This window comes from Hyaena hyaena, unplaced genomic scaffold, assembly GCF_003009895.1.
Source record: "Hyaena hyaena isolate Hyena2069 unplaced genomic scaffold, ASM300989v1 scaffold_700, whole genome shotgun sequence".
NCBI lineage: Eukaryota > Metazoa > Chordata > Mammalia > Carnivora > Hyaenidae > Hyaena > Hyaena hyaena.
Genome location: NW_024081331.1, coordinates 177,340 through 201,204, shown reverse-complemented (window position 1 = coordinate 201,204; position 23,865 = coordinate 177,340). Strand labels below are relative to the sequence as shown.

General features: G+C 39.4%; 1 protein-coding gene across 1 annotated transcript in view; it reads right to left on the bottom strand.

Moving 5' to 3' along the window:
- Window positions 1–18,392, bottom strand: part of CD163 (CD163 molecule) — a 34,003-nt gene extending 15,611 nt beyond the window's left edge. Inside the window, exons 1-6 of the mRNA XM_039217571.1 lie at window positions 18,240–18,392; window positions 16,776–16,862; window positions 15,541–15,861; window positions 12,231–12,551; window positions 8,039–8,359; window positions 6,240–6,560 (exon numbers count right to left, since the gene is read on the bottom strand). Coding sequence (XP_039073502.1) covers window positions 6,240–6,560; window positions 8,039–8,359; window positions 12,231–12,551; window positions 15,541–15,861; window positions 16,776–16,862; window positions 18,240–18,357 — 1,489 coding nt within the window. The 5' untranslated portion in view covers window positions 18,358–18,392. The remainder of the gene's footprint in view (window positions 1–6,239; window positions 6,561–8,038; window positions 8,360–12,230; window positions 12,552–15,540; window positions 15,862–16,775; window positions 16,863–18,239) is intronic.
- Between the last annotated feature and the right edge of the window lie 5,473 nt (window positions 18,393–23,865).

Sequence of the window (23,865 nt, the reverse complement as noted above, 5' to 3'; positions counted from 1 at the left end):
TAGGAGCACATGTACCCCAATGTTCATAGCAGCACTCTCTACAATAGCTAAAACATGGAAAGAGCCTAAGTGTCCATCAACAGATGAATGGATCAAGAAGATGTGGTTTATCTATACCATGGAATACTACATGGCAATGAGAAAGAATGAAATCTGGCCATGTGTAGCAACATGGATGGATCTTGAGGGTGTTATGCTGAGCGAAATAAGTCAGGCAGAGAAGGACAAATATCATATGTTTGCACGTATAGGAGGATTAGGAGGAACTTGACGGAGGAACAAGGGGGAGAAGAAGGGCGGAAATGGTGGGGGAAAGGGAGAGAGGCAAACCATGAGAGACTCTTGAATGCTGACAAAAACTGAGGACTGATGGATGTGGGGGGGAGGGGGGGATGGGCATAGAGGAGGACACTTATGGGGATGAGCACTGAGTGTTATGTGGAAACTAATTTGACAATAAACTATTTGTAAAAAAAAAAAAAGAAAAGAAAACTATCAATTTTATCACAAATAAATTTCATTTCCAAAATTAAATAAATAAATAAATAAATAAATAAATTATTGTTTTTTAATTAGTTTTTTAAAAAGTGGATTTCTGTATGAGAAAATAAAATTTTTTTGTTTCTTTTTTATATACAGGCATATTTTTAACATGTTATGATATATTAACAATTATTTTAGTAGCCAACCAGATTTGTTGTCTTATATGTATTTTTCTAAATCAAAATTATAGGTTGGAAGAATATAGAACTATAAAGGAAGTGGTAACCAATGATCATCACTATTATTTTATGTCCAGAAATAGAGCTTCAGCTACAGTTATATACGTAATATAGTAGTCAAATTCTGATTCTCATTAAAAGTACAAAGAAATATGCATGTGTGTGTGTATACATATACATACTTAATCCATTTACTTTACATTGATTACTCAACAGATTTTATTTCATCATGAGGCAAGTGTTGTTTTGGAGATACTGCAAAAAGACACAGCCCTTGTTTATGAGGACTTTATAGCCTCCTGGAAAAGACATAAATGCAAATATACAAATTCAGTAAGATAATTGCCATGGTAGAGATGGTCATAGGATTCTGTAGTAGAACAGAGGAGGAGGCTGACAGAAAGAATAGTAACTGAATGTGTCATTCCACACTGCAGGATTTTTATCATATGCAGTTGCATAGAATGCTAACTAATTCAGAATACATTATCATAAGTGAGGTGCTCTGTTAATAAATCCTAAATTTTGGATGTCGTTAAATGGAACGGATGGGCAAAATTTATAATAACCCAGACATTATAGGCTGGAAAGCTAATGTCTTGTTATCTTGGGGAAGATATTTGGACAAACGTCACCTTGAAAAGAAGACCCTGTCCTCGTTGAAGCCAACAAGTCAGAGGACATAATCAGAGAACAAAAAACCAAAATCAGAATGTTGGCATGACATAAAATCCTCCTTGCCACTTTCAGCATTTACAAGAGAGAGATAAACTCAAGGCTAGATGTAGCCAGACAGCAAGAAAAAAAGAAAGAAAAATACCAATTTTGTGAGCGAGGCATGCTCTCTCTGCAGCTACTATGCATAATTAATTGAGAGACCTATCATTTGGAACTTGCAAGATTGGGGGAAAAAATCACATGCCCTAATAATCCTGTCCCCCAAACTGAGATGGTGACAAAACCGTAGGCTTAGCAGAAAATAGAACTGATGGGGCGCCTGGGTGGTTCAGTCTGTGAAGCGTCTGACTTGGGCTCACGTCATGATCTAGCGGTCTGTGAGTTCGGGCCCCGCGTCGGGCTCTGTGCTGACAGCTCAGAGCCTGGAGCCTGTTTCAGATTCTGTGCTCCGCCCTGTTCACATTGTCTCTCTCTCTCTCTCTCTCAAAAATAAATAAACATTTTTAAAAATTCAAAAAAAAAACAACCCACAAGGAAAACAGAATTGATGCTTCACATACATAGACACTGAGCCTATCAGTTTTGCTTTTCCTCCCGGACTCCTAGTTTCAAATGACCTTAGGGGCGTGGCCAATAAATCAAGGGGACTGGGGTTGCTCACAGCAGAGTTCAAAGTTTGTAAGTATATTCCTCCACCGTGGTTTCGCTGCCTTTGAGGACAGCTGACCTCCCTGTGAATAACTCAACCCATAAAGCAACCCAAGGGTCCCTGAACCAATATCAGCAGAAGGTGGACTGTAAAAGGTGTGCGGCCTCCAAACCGCATTTGGCTGTGACGGCGCGGAGAGCTCCCATTAGGAGGAGCAGCCCGAGGAAGAGCACCTGGGCGCAGGAAGGACAATGGACAGGAGACAGCCCCTCAGAGGCAGAAGATAGCCTATCAGATTCGCTTACCGGCCAACTCCTGGTTGCAGGGAGCAACTGAGTTGCAGCTGAGTTGCAGCTCATTATTCTTGACCAATAGGGTTTGATCGTTAACTGCAGCAAAACAACTCCAGCTACTTCTTGGTGACCACAGAGCCATCCAAACAGCCTCAAAATGCTTACCTATTTGACTTATTTTAATTTTTAAATGTTTACTTATTTTTGAGAAAGAGGGAGGGGAGAGAGAGAGAGGGAGACACAGAATCTGAGGCAGGCTCCGGGCTCTGAGCTGTCAGCACAGAGCCTGATGTGGGGCTCGAACTCACGAATGGCAAGGTCATGACGGGAGCCAACGTCAGCGCTTCTCCCACTGAGCCACCTTGACTCATTTTAATGAGAAAGAAGTAAACTTTTCTTCAGCAGCTCTTATTTGGCCCTTTTTTTTTTTTTTTGGATGCAGCTAAACTTCATGCTAATATAAAATGCAATTAATAGGAAAATATTTAGAAGAAAATGATCAGGGGTGCCTGGGTGGCTCAGTTGGTTAATTGTCCAGCCCTCGGTTTCGGCTCAGGACATGATCTCACAGCTCATGAGGTCGAGCCCCACATCTGGTTCTGTGCTGGGAGTTTGGAGCATGCTTGGGATTCTCTCTCTCTCCCTTTACCCCTTCCCTGCTCATTCTCTCCCCCCCTCAAAATAAATGCATAAGCTTAAAAAAATAAATAAATAGGGGCGCCTGGGTGGCTCAGTCAGACTTTGGCTCAGGTCATGACCTCATGATTTATGAGTCTGAGCCCTGTGTCAGGCTCTGTGTTGACAGCTCAGAGCCTGGAGCCTGCTCCGGATTCTGTGTCTCCCCCTCTCTCTGCCCCTCTCCTGCTCTGTCTCTCTCAAAAATTAATAAACACAAATTTTTTTAAATAATAAACAGAAGAAAATCATCAGACATACAAGTATGCTTACATATGCTCAAACACAGGCAATGCCTTCCCAAAATGTTATAGAGAGAAATACAGTTCATGGTTGTAGCACTATGCATGATGACAATAAATATTATGTATACATAGTACAACAACATAAAAATGCATAATATGACTAATGTTAAAGACAAATATATCTCTCATCTCTAAAAAGTAATCCAATCAGAGTTCTTTTGAAAATAAAGCCTAATTCTATGATGAATATAAGTGATGCACCTAGAACAAAATGATTCATAAAGGTTGAAAATAAATAAAACAATAGTTGTGATATTAATATCAGACAAATTTGATTCCGGACAAAAATCATTTAACCATAGAAAAGGGCAGGGGCACCTGGATGACTCAGTCGGTAAAGCGTCTGACTTCAGCTCAGGTCATCATCTCATGGTTGGTGAGTTGGAGCCCCACATTGAGCTCTGTGCTGACAGCTCGGAGCCTGGAGCCTGCTTCCGATTCTGTGTCTCATTCTCTCCCTGCCCCTCCCCCACTCACATCCCGTCTCTCAAAAATGAATAAACATTTTTTAAAAATGTTAAAAAAAGAAAAGGGGATACTTTTATGTTACTAAAAAGAACAACTCAAAATAACCACATAACAGTCATAGGAAGATCTATGTCCCAGATTCATAGAGCATCAATTCATCAATTATATGATACAGTCACTGGTATGCTCAGTGAAAAACCTATAACCTCACATATTTGTATTAATAACTAGGAAAAATCAACATTAGTTAAGCTCTGAACTCAAGAAGTTAAGTTGTAGGAAATCAGAAAGGAATTAATAGAAAGAAAAGCAAAGTATAATGAATTAGAAAGCAAAATAGTATTAATCTTAAGAAATACAAATGCTAGTTTATTAAAAAAAAGAAAAGCTAAATAAACCACGCTCATTTTTTCTAATAAAAGAAATTAAAAGCATAAATAAAATCATACAATAATAAGTGATCAGAAGAGAAATGTCCTGGATAGAGAAGTAATTTCAGAAAGGTCTTTAAATATTGATACAAATTTATGGTCAAGATACTTTACTAAGTGAATACTAAAGTACAAAACAAGTTACATAATATGCCACCATTTGAACGACAAAATGGGGTGAAACTTATGCATGGATTTGTTTGTAGTTACATAAAATATCTGTTAAAGAATATATAAATACCCTCCCACCCCCACGTAAATTATCTGTGAAGAGTAGAATTGGGCAGCTGGGGATAGCATTGGGGAAGAGCTTACACTTCAATTTTGAAATGTAAACAATGTGAATATATATTCCAATCAAGAAATCTTTAAAACAATTTTTTAAATGTTTATTTATTTTTGAGAGAGAGAGAGAGTATGAGTAGGGGAGGGGCCGAGAGAGAGGGAGACACAGAATCTGAAACAGGCTTCAGGATCTGAACTGTCAGCACAGAGCCCAATGTGGGGCTCGAACTTGAACTTGTGAACTGTGAGATCATGAGCTGACCTGAAGTTGGACGCTTAACCAACTGCCACCCATAGAAATCTTTTTTAAAAATGAAAAGAATGGTTGAAAGCAGATATGTATACTCAATTTTGTATCTTAAGAAATAGTCTTTTTTCAGTCAGAGGATAATTTCTATGTAACTAGAGGTAGACACAATTTGTAACATCAGGGAATGCACCCAGGGGCACAACTAGAGTTGCATGTTATCTGGAGTAAAGCCGTTGGTTAGTGGACATACAGCACATATGACTTGATCTCCGTGTGTTTAATGGCTTTGATCTTACATTGCTTTCTCTGAAGTCTTTCTTTTACCATATCCTCAATATGTTACCTTACAGTTGTTAAAAAATCATCACACAATGTTAGCATTTGAATAGATGTGATTGGCTTAAAATACTAGAGATTATCCACAAGACAGGCCAACTCACAGCTCACTCTGGACCTTTTAAAAGAGGTTGCAGTGAAACACGCAAAAATATTCAGAAAGAAGAGCATTCTTTCATAGAAAGAGAGAGCCTAAGTTCCAGTCATGTCGGTTTATCCCATTTATTTTTAAGCTCATTTGGTGACATTCCTATGAAAGTCTTGTTGAGGGTTGTATAAATGTGATAAACTATATAGAAAAGTAAAAAATTATAAAAAAAATTTTAGGCCTTCTTCATCTTTCATATTTCTATGGGTTTAAAAATGACTCTATTGTTTTGTTTGTTTCTTAACAAACAAGCAAAGGGAAAAGAATAGACAGAGAGGGAAACCAAGAAACAGACTCTTAACTATAGAGAACAAATTGATGGTTACCAGAGGGGAGGTGGGCAGGGGAATGGGTTAAATGGGTGATGGGTATTAAGGAGGGCACTCGGCGTGATGAGCACCAGGTATTGTATATAAATATTTTTTTAATGTTTTTATTTATTTTTGAGAGAGACAGACAGAGGCAGAGACTAAACATGAGCAGGGGAGGGGCAGAGAGAGAGGGAGACACAGAATCAGAAGCAGACTCTAGGCTCTGAGCTGTCAGCACAGAACCCTTCACAGGCCTCGAACTTGAACTCAGGAACCGTGAGATCATGACCTAAGTCAAAGTCAAATGCTTAACCGACTGAGCCATCCAGGTGCCCTTGTATGTAAGTACTGAATCACTGATTTGTACATCTGAACTAATATTACACTGTATGTTAACTAAGCAGTATTTAAATAAAAACAAAAGCAAACAAAAAAAGAAACAAAAAGAAAAAGCACTCAAAAGCTAAAGTGGGCAAAAAGTGAACACAAAAGTAAAACAAAACACTTGGGACCAAGGTACGAAATGAATTACAAGTTTCTCTGAAATTCACCCAATGGGATAGTTATTTTCTGGTTGGTTGAGTGAGATCTAGTCAGGGACCCAGGTTTCTCGCCAGTTTCAAGGACATTACTAGAAACTGACACTCTTGGAATTCAAGTTCTTAACACTGTTGATAGAAAGTCTTACCTGAGCAGGTAACTGTCGCTGCATCGTAGTGGTCACAGCTAAGTCCACCCCACTGCCAATTCTTGCAGTCCCAGAGAGAAGTTTCGTTCCCACTACAGCTGCCTAAAAACAGCCATGTTGTTGGTGCCTTGGTTTTAGAAAAGCTCTGATAGGATGTTTTGAGAGCAGATCCACATCCCAGCTGCCTGCACACCACATCGGCTTCTTTCAGTCCCCAGCTTCGGTCGCACACTTTCCCTACCAGCTTCTGAATTTCCACCTCCACCATCCCCGCACAGCGGCTGCCTCCGCCCACAAGTCTCAGCTCCAGATCTGATCCGTCTACAAAAGAAACACACACTTAGTCCGCAGGGACACGCGGAGGTTCGCTCCCAGAGGATGTACTCTTGTTCTTGCTCCCTCTTAGATACTGAGGCGTTTGGAAATTATGGCTTATCCATCCCCTAGCTTTTTTTTTTAACAGCCAGTAGAGGCCATGACTTTGGTTCAAAACAGGATTATAGGTTCAAGGTTTAAGAAAACATGTCAGTAGGGGCGCCTGGGTGGCTCAGTCGGTTGAGCACCCAACTTTGGCTCAACTCATGATCTCACGGTTTGTGAGTATGAGCCCGGCATCGGACACTCTGATGTCAACACAGAGCCTGCTTTAGATCTTTTGTTCCCTTCTCTGCCCCTCCCCAGCTTGTTCTCTAGATAGATAAACAAACAAACAAAGAACCAAACTTAAAAAAAGAAAACTATTGTCAATGGCAGAAAAATATGAGCAAGTCAGAGATATTTTATTTTATTTTTTAATTTTTTAATAGTTTATTGTCAAGTTGGTTTCCATATAACACCCAGTGCTCATCCCCACAAGTGCCCTCTTCCATGCCCATCACCCCCCTTCCCCTTTCTCCCACCCCCATCAGCCCTCAGTTTGTTCTCAGCATTCAAGAGTCTCTCATGGTTTGCCTCCCTCCCTCTCCCCCACTATTTTTCCCCTTCTTCTCCCCGTTAAGTTCCTTCTAATCCACCTATACATGCAAACATATGGTATCTGTCCTTCTCTGTCAAGTCAGAGATATTATAAAAAGATAAAACATTTTGGGGCACCTGGGTGGCTTAGTCAGCCAAAGCAGCTGACTTTGGCTCAGGTCATCATCCCATGGCTCATGGATTCAAGCCCTGTGTTGGGCTCTGTACTGACATCTCAGACTCTAAACCTACTTTAGTTTCTGTGTCTCCCTCTCTCCGCCCCTCCCCCACTCATGCTCTGTCTTTCCTTCAAAAACAAACATTAAAAAAAATTAAAAAAGAAAAAAAAGACATAACATTTTGTGTCTCAGAGCTCCAGGTAGATTTAGAATCTGAAACGTGGTCCCTAAGAAGAGCCTGAATAATTACTGCAGAAAATAGGCAACCCTCCAAACTAGCCAAATAAAGAATATGTTTAAGATTCCTCATGACTATATGGGGCACCTGGGTGGCTCAGTCGGTTAAGCGTCCGACTTCGGCTCAGGTCATGATCTCACGTTTCGTGGGTTTAAGTCCTGTGCCGGGCTCTGTGCTGACAGCTAGCTCAGAGCCTAGAGACTGCTTCAGATTCTGTGTCTCCCTCTCTCTCTGACCCAGCCCTGCTCACGCTCTCTCTCTCTCTTTCTCTCTCTCAGAAATAAAGAAAAACATAAAAAAAAAGATTCCTCATAACTATAAAAGAAGGAACAAGGAAATTAGTAGACATTTCTATCTCTCACATCTCACACCCAGCCCTACCCCTAGAGAACACAGGTCCTTCCTTCTCTGTTTTTCTTTTAACTTACCAGAACAGGTCACACCAGCATCTTCATTATGATTGCAGTAATGCTTTCCCCACTCGTGGTGTCTGCACTGCCAGAGGGCAGACTCCTGTCCGAGGCAGGAAACACTGTCAAGCCAAATGTGTCCACTTCCTTCACTGGCATTAACTCGACCAATGGCAGTTACGGTCGTTGGGCATCCCAGCTGCTTGCACGCAACCGCGGCATCATTGCTGTCCCAGCCATCATCACACACTGTCCCCCATTCCCCTTGAAACCTCACTTCTAATCTCCCAGAACATTCGGTGACTCCATCCACCAGTCTCAGGCTCAGATCCGCTCCATCTGTAACAGGGACATGGAACAAATCAGTGATAAAGAAACAAGAATGTGGGGGAAATATAAATAGAGACAGAAAAGAGGGGTACAGTGCCACCGGAAATCATTGAACGTGGAGAAGGCATGCCTTGGGCAAGAAGACCGGACTTTTCAGAATGGCCAGTATCAGAAAGACAAGAAGAAACAAGTGTTGGCGAGGACGTGGGGAAACGGAAACCCTCGTGCACTGTTGGTGGGAATGCAAACTGGCTCACGATGGAAAACAGTGGGAAGGTTCCTCAAAAAACGAAAAGAACCACTCTATGATCCAGTAATTGCACTACTAGGTATTCACCTCAAAAATACAAAAACACTAATTCAAAGGGATACATGCACCCCTATGTTTATTGCAGTAATATTTATAATTTCCAAATTAGGGAAGCAGCCCAAGTGTCCATTGATAGATGAATGGGTAAAAAAGGAATGGTATATATATTGGGGCGCATGGGTAGTTCAGTCGGTGAAGCGTCCAACTTCGGCTCAGGTCATGATTTCACAGTTCATGAGTTTGAGCCCTGAATTTGGCTCTGCGCTGACAGCTGGAGCCTGTTTGGGATTTTACGTCCCCCTCTCTCTTTCTGTCCCACCCCTGCGTGTGTTCTCTCTCTGCCTCTCTCTCTCCAAAATAAATAAACATTAAAAAAGGTGTGGTGTATATATACAATGGAATATTACTCAGCCATAAAGAGAATGAGATCCTGCCATTTGTGACAACATGGATGGACCAGGAAGGCATTATACTAAGTGAACGAAGTCAGACAGGGAAAGGCAAATGTCGTATGAATTCATTTATATGTGGGATCCAAAAACCAAGTGAACAAACAGGATCTTAACTATAGGGAACAAGCTGGTGGCTGCCAGAGGTGAGGTGGGTGTGGGGATAAAGGGACTTAAGAGGTATCAACTTCTGGGGCACCTGGGTGGCTTAGTCGGTTAAGCGTCCGACTTTCGCTTAGGTCATGATCTCGCTGTTCGTGGGTTCGAGCCCCACGTGGGGCTCTGTGCTGACTGCCAGCTCAGAGCCTGGAGCCTGTTTCAGTCTGTGACTCCCTCTCTCTCTGACCCTCCCCTGCTCACGCTGTCTCTCTCTCTCTCTCCTAGAAATAAATAAAACATTAAAAAAAAAAAAGAGGTACCAACTTCTACTTATAAAATAAACAAGTCAGAGAGGTGAAAAGTACGGCACAGGGAATATAGTCAATAACACCGTAATAACTCTGTGTAGTGACATAGGGTAACTACACTTATTGTGTCAGCAGTGAGTGATTTATAGACTTTCCGAACCAATCAGTATATAGTATACCTGAAACTAACATAACATTTATGTCACTGATGCTTCAATATTAATTAAAAAAAAAAAAAAGACAGACCTTTCTAGTACAGAGAGCATATACTGAAGAAAGAGTTCCTAACAGGAGGTCCAGGGGCTAAATTTTATCTAGAGATTTGTTTGTTTGACCATCACAGAGTTTATTGTTTGTTAAATATACATTTGCATGTGTTTAGTTGGTACCCACCGCCCCGGTATGCCTCAGCACTCACCCTGACTTTTGTCTCTGACTGTAGTACTTACCTATATTATCTGGTTTGTGTCATATGCCTGGTTCCTTTGGGAATAGTTCCTTAGTCCAAAAGCTAGCAAAGAGAAAAAGGACCTCATCATGACCTGACCAATTGTCCTCCAAGAACAGAACATGATTCTGAACAGTACCTTACAATAAACACATTGCCCTTTTCCTCTGGTGGTTTTAGCATTTGTGGCCACAATGCTGTTTCTTGTGAATCCTCAGCATTGAGAAGAAATGTGCTGGTCTGGGGTCTAGAAGGATTTTGGTGGGTAAATGGTAATGGAAGGTACCCACTGTGCTTTTTTTCTCTCCCAAATCCCTTTCTCTTCCTTCAGCTAACAAAATCCATCTTCTCTGTAGGAGTCCCATTTTTTGTGGTTTAAACAATAGATTGTCTTGTTTTTCAACAATAACAAAAAAGCCAATTTAAGAAAGAAAAAGCCATGGGAATGCAAACTGGTGCCACTCTGTAAACAGCGTGGAGGTTCCTCAAAAATATAACTATCCTACAACCCAGCAATTGCACTACTAGGTATTTATCCACAGGATATAGGTATACTGTTTCGAAGGGTCACGTGCACCCCAATGTTTATAGCAGCACTATTGACAATAGCCAAAGTATGGATAGAGCCCAAAAGTCCATCGATGGGTGGATGGATAAAGAAGATATGGTATATATATACAATGGAGTACTATTCAGCAATCAAAAAGAATGAAATCTTGCCATTTGCAACTACATGGATGGAACTAGAGGGTATTAGGCTAAATGATATTAGTCAGTCGGAGAAGGACAAATATCATATGACTTTACTCATATGAGGACTTTAAGATATAAAACAGATGAACATAAGGGAAGGGAAGCAAAAATAATATAAAAGCAGGGAAGGAGACAAAACATAAGAGACTTAAATATGGAGAACAAATGGAGGGTTTCTGGAGGGATTGTGGTCGGGGGGATGGGCTAAAGGGGTAAGGGGCATTAAGGAATCTACTCCTGAAATCATTGTTGCACCATATGCTAACTAACTTGGATGTATATTTAAAAATAAACAAATTATTAATTAAAAAAATTAAATTAGGGGTACCCGGGTGGCTCAGTTGGTTAAGCATCTGACTTCAGCTCAGGTCATGATCTCATGATTTGTGGGTTCAAACCCCACATTGGGCTCTGTGCTGACAGCTCAGAGCCTGGAGCTTGCTTCAGATTCTGTGTCTCCTTCTCTCTCTGACCCTCCCCTGCTCACATTGTCTGTCTGTCTTTCTCTCTCTCTCTCTCTCTCAGAAATAAATAAAACATTTAAAAAAATTTTTTAAATAAAAAAATAAAAAAATTAAATTAAATTTTAAAAAAAAGAAAGAAAAAGCCAAACCCCCCACAGCATTGGTTCAATGTTGGAATCCAGCCATGAGTGAAGCCAACTATACTGTGTGGATTCCTCAGTTTCCTGAGTCAGTATTCTCCTTCCTTAAAGTTAGTTTGAATTGAGTTTCCTCATTTGAAAAAAAGGGGGGCAGGGGTGGGTGGTGGTATCTGGTGAATACAAGGACATCTTCACTCTATTATATTTTCTAAATGTTCACTGGGGTCCAAGACCTACTAGGTCCGCTTCCAGAGAAGAACTCGAGTGACAAAAGGAGAGTGTCATCCCTGTAGACACAAAGCCACTGTCCCTGTGTCCTGAGTAAGCATGGGACATGAAAGTCTCCAGAGAGACACAGAGCCTGTTCGTACCACAGCACTAGCATCAAGGAGGTCTTAATAGAAAATCAAATTATTTTTTTATCATTTGATTCTGTCCACTTGAACTAATATTTTGGGAAGGGGTGGGGGCTAACTCTGTCGCAGGTAGAGGATGATACGTGGTGTGATTTGCTTCAAAATTCATCCCCCACGCACAATTTGCTAGTTAAAGCTGTTTCCTCCCTAATTCTTTTCCTTCTTTGTTTTTTTTCTTTTTTCTTTCTTTTTTTTTTTTTGGTGAGGGGGGTGGGGAAGAGGGAGGATGATTGGATTATTCCCTAAACACCTCCTTCTATCTTCATGACTTGGACCTCGACTTCACTGTTCATCCTTCCCCCCTCATGTCAGGACCCACATTTCAGCTGTGGTCAAAATGCCACAGGTATCAGATCAGGAACCAGAAATTAGGTAATAATGTGATCAAGGAAGCGGGCTTCAGTATGGTTTTAGGAGTTCAAGCTTTTGAGACTCTCACCCCCTTTCTTTGGTCCTCTCGTGAAGAACAGAACAAACCCAGATCAGTCCTTACCTAAGCAAATCACTCCAACATCCTCAGCGTGATCACAGTTATGCTTTCCCCATCCTTCGTGCTTGCAATTCCAGAGAGCTGACTCATTTCCACTGCATACGAGATCATCAAACCAGATTGGTCCAGAACCTTCTCCAAAATTAGCTGAACCAGAGAAACTGACAGCACTTCCACATTCAAGTTGTTTACAAACCACAGAAGCATGATCTATGTTGAAGTTATCATCACACACTGTTCCCCACTGTCCTTGGAACTTGACCTCTATTCTTCCAGAACAGTTGTTCCCTCCATTCATCAGCCTCATCTCCAAATTGGATCCATCTGGAGCAGAGAAAAGAATCAGAGTTCAGAAGTGATGTTAGGAAATGAGCTTCCTCTGGACACTGGAGATTTGATGCTGTCCTTAAATATGGTGCCTCATTTTGGATGCTACCCATCCCTATATAGTGGGGAATTTTAATCTTTTAAAGACTAACGCACAACTAGGATTTTCATCTATACTTACTTAGCAAAGATGATGTTTTACCAGATTAAAATTTGCTTTCTGTTTTGTTTTGGTTCCTTCCATAATTATTAAGACAGAACAAACACTGTTTTATGTAGAAATAGATAATTTTGACTCAAAGCACCTGTTTAAAAAACTAGAAAAAAATAAAATGGGTCCATACAACAAAGTAGAAAAAAATGGCAAACTGGTCATTTGTTGAACGTTCAAAACCTTTATTTTAATCTTGCTGTATCGCAAACAGTTTAGAGCATGAAGAATTGTCTGAAGTCAAATTAAATTAGAAACAAGGAAAAAGCGAAAAATAAAAATGCATGAGCATGCACAACAGTTCGCAAAAGTAGCCTGTGGTATACCAAATTAATAAACATTGAGGAAAAATAAATCAAAATAATTCATTTCCTACCAATATCCTGTTTGAATCAAAGCCTTTTTAACCCCCCTTCCCCAATTCATCTGGTACCATTTTTAGCAAAGAATAACTTTCTCATAAAGAAAATTCTGTCTATACACTCTTCCCTAGATTTTTCTATGAGAACAAAAATACCCAAGAAAAGGAGATTTGGGATGAAAATTGAGGACATCCAAAAAACAAAATCTGTGCTTCAACAAAATGTTTAGAAGCACTTTTTTTTTTTGAGAAAGTAACCCACTTTTAAAAGCCCTAAATACTAGGCAAAGACCTCTACTGAACAGGATTTTTTAAAATCCTGGACAATTTATATTAAGAAAAATAATAATTCACAATTAAAATAGGCATGTGGGGTCCCAAGCGTATCACATTTAGTCTTCTTTAATCATCACAACATTAGGCATTACATATTACTTCTACTGTCCTAGTTCACAGATTCTCAATGTGCCTAATTGTCAAGAAACAAGAAACAAGACAAAACAGAAAGCAAATTTTAGTCTGTAAAACATCATCCTTGGCAAGTAGGTGTAGATGAAAATCCTTGTCGTTAGTTGGTCTTTAAAAGATTAAAATTCCCCACGATGTAAAGATTATAATTGCCCATTAGCCCTACTTCTCGAATTCTCAATTTGCCTAATTGTCACGGGATCATACACCCAGAAAGTAGTAGAGCCAGGATGAAAAAAGAAAAAGCCGTCTAACACCAGCGTTTTACTCTCTTGACTGTTATACTCTAGAGGGTCTAAGGACTGAGCATTAGTCAGGGTAGGGAAACCTCAGAAATACAAGTTCTGAACACTCGTGAAAGTAGGGAGCCGTTGAGTGGCTAGGCATGCACCAGTTGGAGCTTTAGCTGTATAAACTTCCAAAAGCAAATTTGATTAATTCTATCCTTAAGTATAAAAAACAGAAAACAAGAGTTAAAAGTGCGACACTGATGTCTGAGCTTAAACACTCAGCTCTGTAGACTGCAATATAGTGAGAGCCTGGCAAGATTTATTATGATTTTTAGAAATCTTCTTTGCTGTAGATGCTTGATGTAGATGTTACTATTGTTATTCCCCATCTTTCCCCTATGATGATTAATGATAAAAGACAAAAAGAAGACGGAGGAGGAGGCGGAGGAGAGGGAGGGAGGGAAGGAGGGAAGAAGGAAGCAAAGAAGTAAGGAAGGAAGGAAACAAAAGAAAACTGAGTTGTCAAGTAATGAGAAGCAGTGAGCTATGAGGAAACTAAAGTTAAACACTTATTACATACCTACCAGTGTACCAGTAGCTCTACACGTATTAAAGCACTGAGTTCTCAGAAATGGAAGTTTAGAAAGATTTAACAAAATAACATTAAGAAGAGGCTGATTTGGAATTTAGTCCCTCATTTTTCTAGATTCTAGCCCGTGTTGCTCACATTACCCCACAGTGCCTGTGTAGAGAGGAGTCCTTTTTAAAACCAGCCCCATGTAAGAGATGGTCTCTAAGAAAAAGGTTAGGAGGTGAGAGGGTTGCAGAAAAGCCAGTGAAGTCAGCAAAGAGAAATGGGAAGCCCGGGAACCTGACCTGGGTCATAAATACGACCTTGGGATCTGTCATCAGAAAGGTCTGACACATAACTTTCTGAGTTATTTTATGGTCACCGGAGATAAAAATTTATGACATGTTTTATAAGTGAAAACCACCATGTAAATGAAACGAACAGCACTGTACACGGGAAAAAGCAATAATAGTCTGCAAAACATCCTTCCTCCAATAAAGGATTAGTGTTAGGAATATTTATTTCTTGGTTCAATGAGTTGATTAGCAGTTACTGGACAAAAAGGTCGATCCACGAAAGCAGTGTGTCACTGAGAAAGAAGACAAGGAATGAACTTAGATATCATGGTGTTTTTATGTAAGGAGTAGAAACTCATAGTAGATTTATGGACCATAAAATTACAACTGGTCACTTCCTCCTTGATGGCAGTGTTTAGAATCTTTTGATCGTTTCTTTTAGGGGGTTTGTCATGCATTTTCTGATCTATTAACAATGGATTGGGTGGTTTTATACATGGACTAGATGATTTACAGCAAACTGGCTCCTTTTCATTTTCAATCCATCTACATATTTGTTTTTCCCACAAAGCATTTCATGCCAAGGTTTTGAGGTTTTTTTTAATGCTTATTTATTTATTTTGAGAGAGAGAGAGCATGTGTGTGTGCAAGCTGAGGAGAGGCAGAGAGAGAGAGAGAAAGAGAGAGAGATAGCAAGAAGATCCCAAGCAGGCTTGCCTGTCAGCACAGAGCCCGATACAGGGCTCGAACTCATGAATAGCGAGATCATGACCTGAGCCAAAACCCAGTCAGTCACTTAACCGACTGAGCCACCCAGGCGCCCAAGGCTTTGACTTTTGCAAGTCTTACCTGAGCAGGTCACACCGGCATCCTGCTGATGAGTGCAGTTATGCTTCCCCCAGCCTTCATGTTTGCAGTCCCAGAGAGCAGATTCATTCCCTCGACAAGAAACATGATCCATCCAAATTTGTCCAGAGCCTGGCCTGGCATTAGCCCATCCAGTGGCTTTGACAGCAGTGGGACAACCCAGCTGCCTACAAATCACGGAGACCTCGTCCATGCCCCAGTCATTATTACACACAGTTCCCCACTCCTCATGGACTTTCACCTCCACTCTCCCCGTGCACCCGTCTTCACCGTCCACCAGCCTCAGCTCCTTCTCCGCGGCTCCTGCAACAACAGGTAAAGGCAGCAGTTGGTCGAGATCCAAAGAGCAACTTGAGAATTATGGGTCTTTTGATTACTTATTTATTTTTCAAAGCGAAATTGGAGAAGCATGCCTGAACTCATCCATGGTACGACAGGAGGGTGCCCTTTGGGAATACAGATAACGGCATCACGGGTTTGGGATGAAATCATGACTTAAAACCAGTAATGCTAAGTAACACAATTCTGATATTCTTTATAACGTCAACTGGCATGATCTCCATGGAGAGTTAAATAGCATAGTCATAAGGAATTTAACACCCATTGTGTATATATATGTAAAACACCATGAATTTTTAAAATACTAGTTGAAATCTGCTCAAAACTTTTCTACTTAAACGGAAATTGAGACGGAGATATTTTCCTATTATTTCTTTCCATAAAATAATTCCTTCTACCCCACAAATCCCCCCCCAGTGTCTCAGCTACCTTTCTATGATTACTTTATCAAGAATCTGTGCTCTCACGCCTACATATCTGGCTTCCCTCAATACATTTTTAGGTAAATTTTGGCATTTGAATTTATTAAAGTGTTCCCCAAATTCCGTTTCATCCCAATAATTCTGAGGTTTTTCCTCAGAAAAAAAAACCCTATTCTCTATTTTTTAGGTAGACATTATTTCAAATCTTTAAACAAAATGCACTTTTCCCCCCCAGCTGTAAGAGTTTATTTTATTCTGGGGGAGCCTGTGCCAATATTTTGTTCCTTTTTTTGATGTCACATGGTTCGGATCTTACTTTGTACTTTTAATATCTGACCCTTTGAAATCACTAAGTGTGTTTTTAGACCCCGTTCAGCCCTCAGGAGAATTGTTTGCTTTTAAATAATTTTTGTCAGTGTCGGCTAAGACTGTGAGTAAATTTGACAAAGCACTCACCAAGAGAATTGGTGACCAAGCAGGAACTGAGAACTGAGACCACAGCCACAGTGGAGGGACTCAGGAGGACAAACCATCTTCTAAAGTCTGTGAAAAAAAACAAAAAACAAAAAACAGACAACAGTATTGTCTTCCCAACAAAGAGACTTGGAAGAATTTTGAGATTAACAAGGAAAGTCCATCCAAGACAAAGAATCTTTCTCCTTTTTAAAAAAAATTTTTAATAGTTTATTTTTATTTTTTAGACAGAGAGAGACAGAACATGAGCAGGGGAGGGTCAGAGAGAGAGGGAAACACAGAATCTGAAGCTGGCTCCAGGCTCTGAGCTAGCCGTCAGCACAGAGCCCAATGCGGGGCTCAAACCCACGAACCGTGAGATCATGACCTGAGCTGAAGCCGGACACTCAACCGACTGAGCCACCCAGGAGCCGCAAGAACCTTTCCTTCTAAATGGCAAGGTGGACTGAACATATTCATACCCAGGATCATATAGTCTCAATGAAATAGCTTTGAAAATGTTCACGTGTATAGGCAACCCAGGGGTGAGGAATTAGAAGCAAGTTGGGGATGGAGAAGAATTTCAAAAGCAGACCTGAAAACGTGGAAAATCAAAAAAGCAACCATGAAATTTAGCAGGGAGCAGTTCCCTCCACAGGCACAGAACAATATTCAACTACAGATATCCCCATCTCCAAGCCCACCTGATCCAGATGGTTGGATAGCAAGTTCCATGAGGGAATGGATTATACCTATCAAGTTCAGCACTGTTTCACCAGTACATGGCACACTGCCTGCTAAGGAGTAGCTGAACACTGATGGAATAAAATGACAATGTTTCTTTTCAAGAAACCAAAATATTGGAAAGAGCATAAAACTCTGAAGCTTTTTATTACTCTCACTTCTTATTCTTACTCTAACCCAACACTTGCGTAGAAGTCCGAATGCATTGGTGACCACACAGGAGCATCTACTTTGGGATAAGTCACCGAACAGTACGCTTATGACTCATGCTTTCATGTGGCGGGCTATCCTTCAATAATAAAAGCTCTGAAAAACCATTAAAAATGCTAAATGAGCTTAACACATCCATATACATCAAGAGGTAGATTTCAACACTCAGGGATGTTATTGTAAAGTTTCTCGAGGTGATCAACTTTCCATATATATTCATCTCAGCGCGTTCTATCTTTTCTAACGATTGTTTCCAGACTCAATACAGTTCAGTTCATTTCAGCTTCTTTCTGAATCTCCCCTCCATAGTTTGACAAAACTGATGCCAAATCTAATCTTTAGCTCCCATCTTTAGTTTGGAACCTGTTGCAGACACAAGTTATTGCCATAGAAGCTTAATGCCCGTTTCCCATACCTGACTGATGCCAACCACTAGTAAGTAAGATCTGTTGACTGCCAGAATAATTTTATGCTACATTAAAGGCAAAGGTGAAATAAATAAGAAATGTTTACCAGTAGATCTGGGGTTTCCATGTAGCACCATTCTGAGTTTGTCCAGTCCAAAGTTTGAATGATTTCTAAATCCTGTTGTATTATTCCCTAGAAGTATTCTGTTAAAGAAGAGGACCATGAAGAATTCTAAAACATTATCTCACTTCTGCACACACACACACACAAATCCAGAAAGGCTGCATAGTGGGAGGTGGAGTCAACGAAAAAAGGGAAGTCATTCAAAAACTGAGGTTCCCTTTCATACTCATGTCTTCTGCAGCATGGGGCATGAAACAATCAAAGGAAGTTGAGAAACATTTACTACAGATTTACAAATTTAAGGGGAAATATTAAGTCGTGCACTGTTGTTACTGAAATGAATATTTAGATTTCTGTACTTTGTTTTGGACAAATACGTTAGAAACAAAAAGGACAGGGGCGCCTGGGTGGCTCAGTTGGTTAAGCATCTGACTTCGGCTCAGGTCATGAACTCATGGTTGTGGTTTGTGAGTTGGACCCCCACATTGGGCTCTGTGCTGACAGCTCAGACCCTGCAACCTGCTTCGCATTCTGTGTCTCCCTCTTTCTCTGCCTCTTCCCTGCTCGTGCTCTGTCTCTCTGTCTCAAAAATAACCTAAAAAAAAAAAGAAACCAAAAGGACAATCACGTAGTTAAGTTGTACCAAAAACTAAAAGGAAACAAGCAAAGCATAATTAAATAATGTTTTGTCATTAAAAGCACTTTTAATACTATTACTGTAATCAAATGCGCTGAATGAATAATTTTGTGTAGATTGTCTATAGATAGCACTTGTATTTCCTTTCTAATGGAATGAAGAGCAGCAATAAAATTAGCCATGACCATTACAGATCCTAAAAATGGTGAAATAAAAATTTACAAGACATGATTTTAGCTCTGAATAACTCAAGTTCAAGGGACAGAAACACATACATTAACAATAATATGCATAGATTCAAAGCACAGGGTGAAAAATTGAGGGGGAAAAATGATCATTCCAAGTGGGATATAGGAATAAACAGTCAGAAAGCTCTTTTCTGTGAGAAGATGCTTAAGTTGTGCCCAAAAATATGACAACTTTGCCCAAAAGAAAAAAGATAAAAGGATTTAAAACATCAGAAACAACACATATGAAACAATACAGGCACGTGAAAACATGGAAATTTGATGGCTCATGATGCATAAATCTTCTCAGGTATTATTGGGGGTGGGGGGCAGGACAGGTGAGTTAAAGAAGCATCCCCAGTCTTCCAAAGAGAGACTCACTACAATCCAGTCATCAAGGGCACATGGGCTTCTTTCCATTTGGTGGACATACCTAAGTTCTTGCCCACATTGTTCCTTTTGTGTATATTGCTTCTTGCCATTATCTTTCACTGGGCTACCTCTTACTCATCTATCACTTATCTCTCAGTTAGACACTGCTTCACTAGGAAAAAGAACTTTAACCTTGAATTCCTCCAGAAAATGTACACTCATGGTAACTGATACTTTGAAGATTATAACTCATACTTTTTATAATTATTTATTGTTCATCTTACTTACTACTCTTACTAAACCAAGGATAGGAACTGTGTCTTCTTTTTCAACAAGAAATCCGTCAGTCTTTGCCAAATGGTAGGCCTTTGATAATAGCTATGTTTTGGTATTATGTGTTATGGTTATGGTAATAAGCGTGGTTTGACAACATTGACAATGTTGCTGTGGTTGCAGAGGTAAACAAAGGTTACATGAGGGAGGACATCGTGTGCCAGGCTGAAGAATTTGAACTTTATATGATAAAGGTCTAGTCCATGGCATGGAAACCCTCTCAAGGCAGTAAACTAGTGCAATCATGGGATTTACCTTGTTAGTTTCTCATTTCTTGTGGATCAGGGTCCTTTGTTGCCTGCTATTCAGTGTCTTAAAAATTGTCGTTTCATATATTTGGTCTGTTTTTCACTTGTTTCAGGTGGGAGAATAAATGCACTTCTTTTTTCTTCATCTTTAATGGAAACAAAAATTTTTTGCTCACTAAAATTTTTAGCTTTTTAATTTTCCACTAGTCTATTCATTTTATTCCTCTACTATTTTTTTTTTAGTTAGACCCTTCTTATACTGTTAGACCCTTTAAATATTATAGTAGATTTAAAAATTTGGGGTGCTTGCATGGCTCAGTCAGTTAAGCATCTGACTCTTAATTTTTTGGCTCAGGTCATGATCTCATAGTTTGTGAGTTCAAGCCTCACATCGGGCTTTGTGCTGGCAGAGCAGATCTTGCTTGGGATTCTCTTTCTTCCTTTCTCTGCCCCTCCCCCATTCATGCTGTCTCTGTCTCTCTGAAAATAAATAAATACACTTAACAAAACATTTTTTTAAATTAAAAATGACATTCTATTTTCACTGCATTTACTCTTGTTCTCATTTCTATTACCACCCTTGCCTCCAGTCACCCTTAGTATTGCTACAAGATAAAATAAAAACCAAAGCATCTTTCGGATACTCCAATTTTGAAAAACATTTACTGTCATTATTTGTCTATCATATAAACTGTACTTTGAAGATTGTAACTCATACTTTTTATAATTATTTGTTGCTCATCTTACTTGCTAGTCTTAATATACCAAGGAATGTGTCTTCTTTTTTAAAAAGTTGAATATATGACTCCTCTACCTGTTATTTCTTGTCACTTTCATTTTTTGCCCTTTTCTCTCCCCTGCCTGCGCCCTTTTCTCTCCTCAGCACTTGTCATGGGCCAGCACTCCAGTATATTTGTTGCAGATCTTCAAATATCGATATGTGCAGACTTGTAAAATGAATTTTGCCTGTTTATGTTTTTAAGTTACATAAATGACATGTTATAATTAAAAGGTAAGAAAAGATAATAATAACAATAATAACACACAGGGTAAGTAGACAAATGGAAGAATATGATTATAAAATTTAGGTACTATGTATAAAGTGGCAGAATAGCTTTTGAAGGTAGACCATGATGAGCTTAATTGTATACTATAAACCTAAATCACCTACTATAATAACAAAACAAAGAGTTATTACTAATAAGCCAATAAAATAAAGTGGATTCATAAAAGATAGTTAATACTAGAGAAGTTATAAAGAGAGAAAAAAGAAAAAATAGATTGGACAAATAGGAAACAAAGAGCAAGATAATAATTTTGGACTCAACTATATCTATAATCCCATTAAATGTAAATGGTCTAAGTACACCCAATTAAAAGGCAGAAGTTAGCAGCCTGGTTTAAATAGCAAAATTCAATTATATGATGCCTAACTCATATAAAGGAAAAAGATAGGTTAAAAGTAAAAAGATGGGAAAAGACTCCATGCTAACATCAGTGAAAGAGAAAGGCAGAGTGGCTATATTAAAATCCATAAACATGGATTTTGGAGCAAAAAATATTTCCAGGGAGAAAGAAAATCATTTCATAATGGCAGATGGGTCCATTTATCAAGAGTACATATCAATTCTAAATGTTTATGAAATTGACATGAAAGCTTCAAAACCCATGAAGCAAAAACTTATAGAACTATAAGGAAAAATAGCAAATCCATAATTATGATAGGAGCTTTCAAGCTCTCAATAATTGATAGAATAATTGGGCAGAAAGTCAGTGAGAGTATAGTAGAATTGAATAAAATTATCATTCAACTTAACCTGATCAACATGTACAGAACATTCCATTCAATAAGAAATACAAATTCTTTTCAAATGCATGTAAAACATTTCCAAAGATATTTCTGGACACATAAAAATTCTCAATAAATTTAGAATGATGAGAATCATACAAAATATCTTCTCTGATCACAGTGGAATGAAATGAGAAATCAAGAAAAAAATATCTCTGGAAAACTTTAAATATCTGGAAACGAAATAGCTCACTTTTAATAACCAATGGTGAAAGAAGAAATAAAAAAGGAATTAAAATATTTAAGAATAAATAAAAATGAAAATAAAACACATCAAAATTTGTGGGATGTCATTAGAAGAGTATATGAGGGGAAATTCATAGCACTAAACTCCTATATTAAACATGAAATGAAAAATAAATGTCACCAAGTATCACCTTAGAAAAAGAGGAGGTCTGGCAGATACTTCTTCAACCCGTAGCTCTGAAGTGTTCAGGATCAGCTTTTAACTCTTGATCGTATATCACTGTCCTCTAAACCCCTTCTTCTCCACTGAGGCCATATGGTTCTGGCTTCTACCCAGTACAGCACACTTACCCCCAACGTATCCTACAGCTCTAATCTCTGGAGGCTGCAGCTTGACTTGGCACTCTAGGCCCCTTAGCAGGGTGAGCTCTTTTTTTTTTTTTTTTTTAATTTTTAATGTTTTATTTATTTCTGAGAGAGAGAGAGAGAGAGAGACAGCATGAGCAGGGGAGGGTCAGAGAGAGAGGGAGACACAGAATCCGAAACAGGCTCCAGCTAGCTGTCAGCACACAGCCCTGGTGTGGGGCTCGAACCCATGATCCGTGAGATCATGACCTGAGCTGAAGTCGGACGCTTAACCGACTGAGCCACCCAGGCGCCCTAGGGTAAGCTCTTAAAACAGCCCACCTAACCCTCTCATTCATCCCCATTTCTTCCATTCCCTGCTGGGTTTTGGAAAGGAAGGATTCGTGGGGACCCCCTCCCTCCCCCGTGGCCCCAGCACTTCTGTCTAGTTGTCTAGTTGGTTCTCAGCGGTGCTCATTTGCTTGGAGGCAGACTCCCAGCAAGGAGAGGGCTACTCTGATCTGCATGGTTTCTCTGAAGATAAGGGCTCTGGATCAGTGAGAAAAGTCCCAGACTCATGGCAGAAATTCACATTTTGAATTTGTGTGTTTCGTGTTGTGAAACCTGAGATTCCTTATTTATTAATAGAATGCCTGGTTTTTTTTCTTTTCTTTTCTTTTCTTTCTTTCTTTCTTTCTTTCTTTCTTTCTTTCTTTCTTTCTTTCTTTCCTCCTTCCTTCCTTCCTTCCTTTTTTCTTTTCTTTTCTTTTCTTTTCTTTTCTTTTGTTTCCATTGCCATATTTTGTGAGGCTGAGAGGTTAGATTATTTTAGATTATTCTGACCTGAGGTTCTTTCCATAAAAGGTACTTCTGAAGGCAAGACATAAGGTTGGAGAAGCCCAACAAGCCTCTAAAATCGTAGCTCTCCAGGGCTCTTTGAAGAGATGTGGTCCTCAGCACTAGCAAAATCAGTATAGTAGCCTAGTGCTTTTTCAGAAGGAAAAAGGATCCATTCGAAAGGATGCAAGTTTTCAGTACTTAGTGCTCTTCGAGTTTTAGAGCATTGAGATTTAGGAATTTTGAGGGGATGAGGAGGATTATTTAGGGTCTGACTTACAAATAAAAAGATTTTCTCTTTTGAATTTTTCTTTTTTTCTTTTTGCCTCCATCATTTCTTTCCCTGTTCCTTTCTATTGGCCCAACTTGGGCCCTTTGCTTGGATTTTGGCTTCTCTTTGGTTTATCATTGGTTCATTCCAGGTCTCAATGAGTGGAGGACACTGTCATCAGTGAAGGGATAGTCCATGAGCCATATAGTTTTAAGACAAAGAAAATTGTTCTGTATGGTTTCCCTTTTAATCACACTTCAGAAGAGGAAAGACTTCCATAGATAAAGTTAATTATCTGCATAA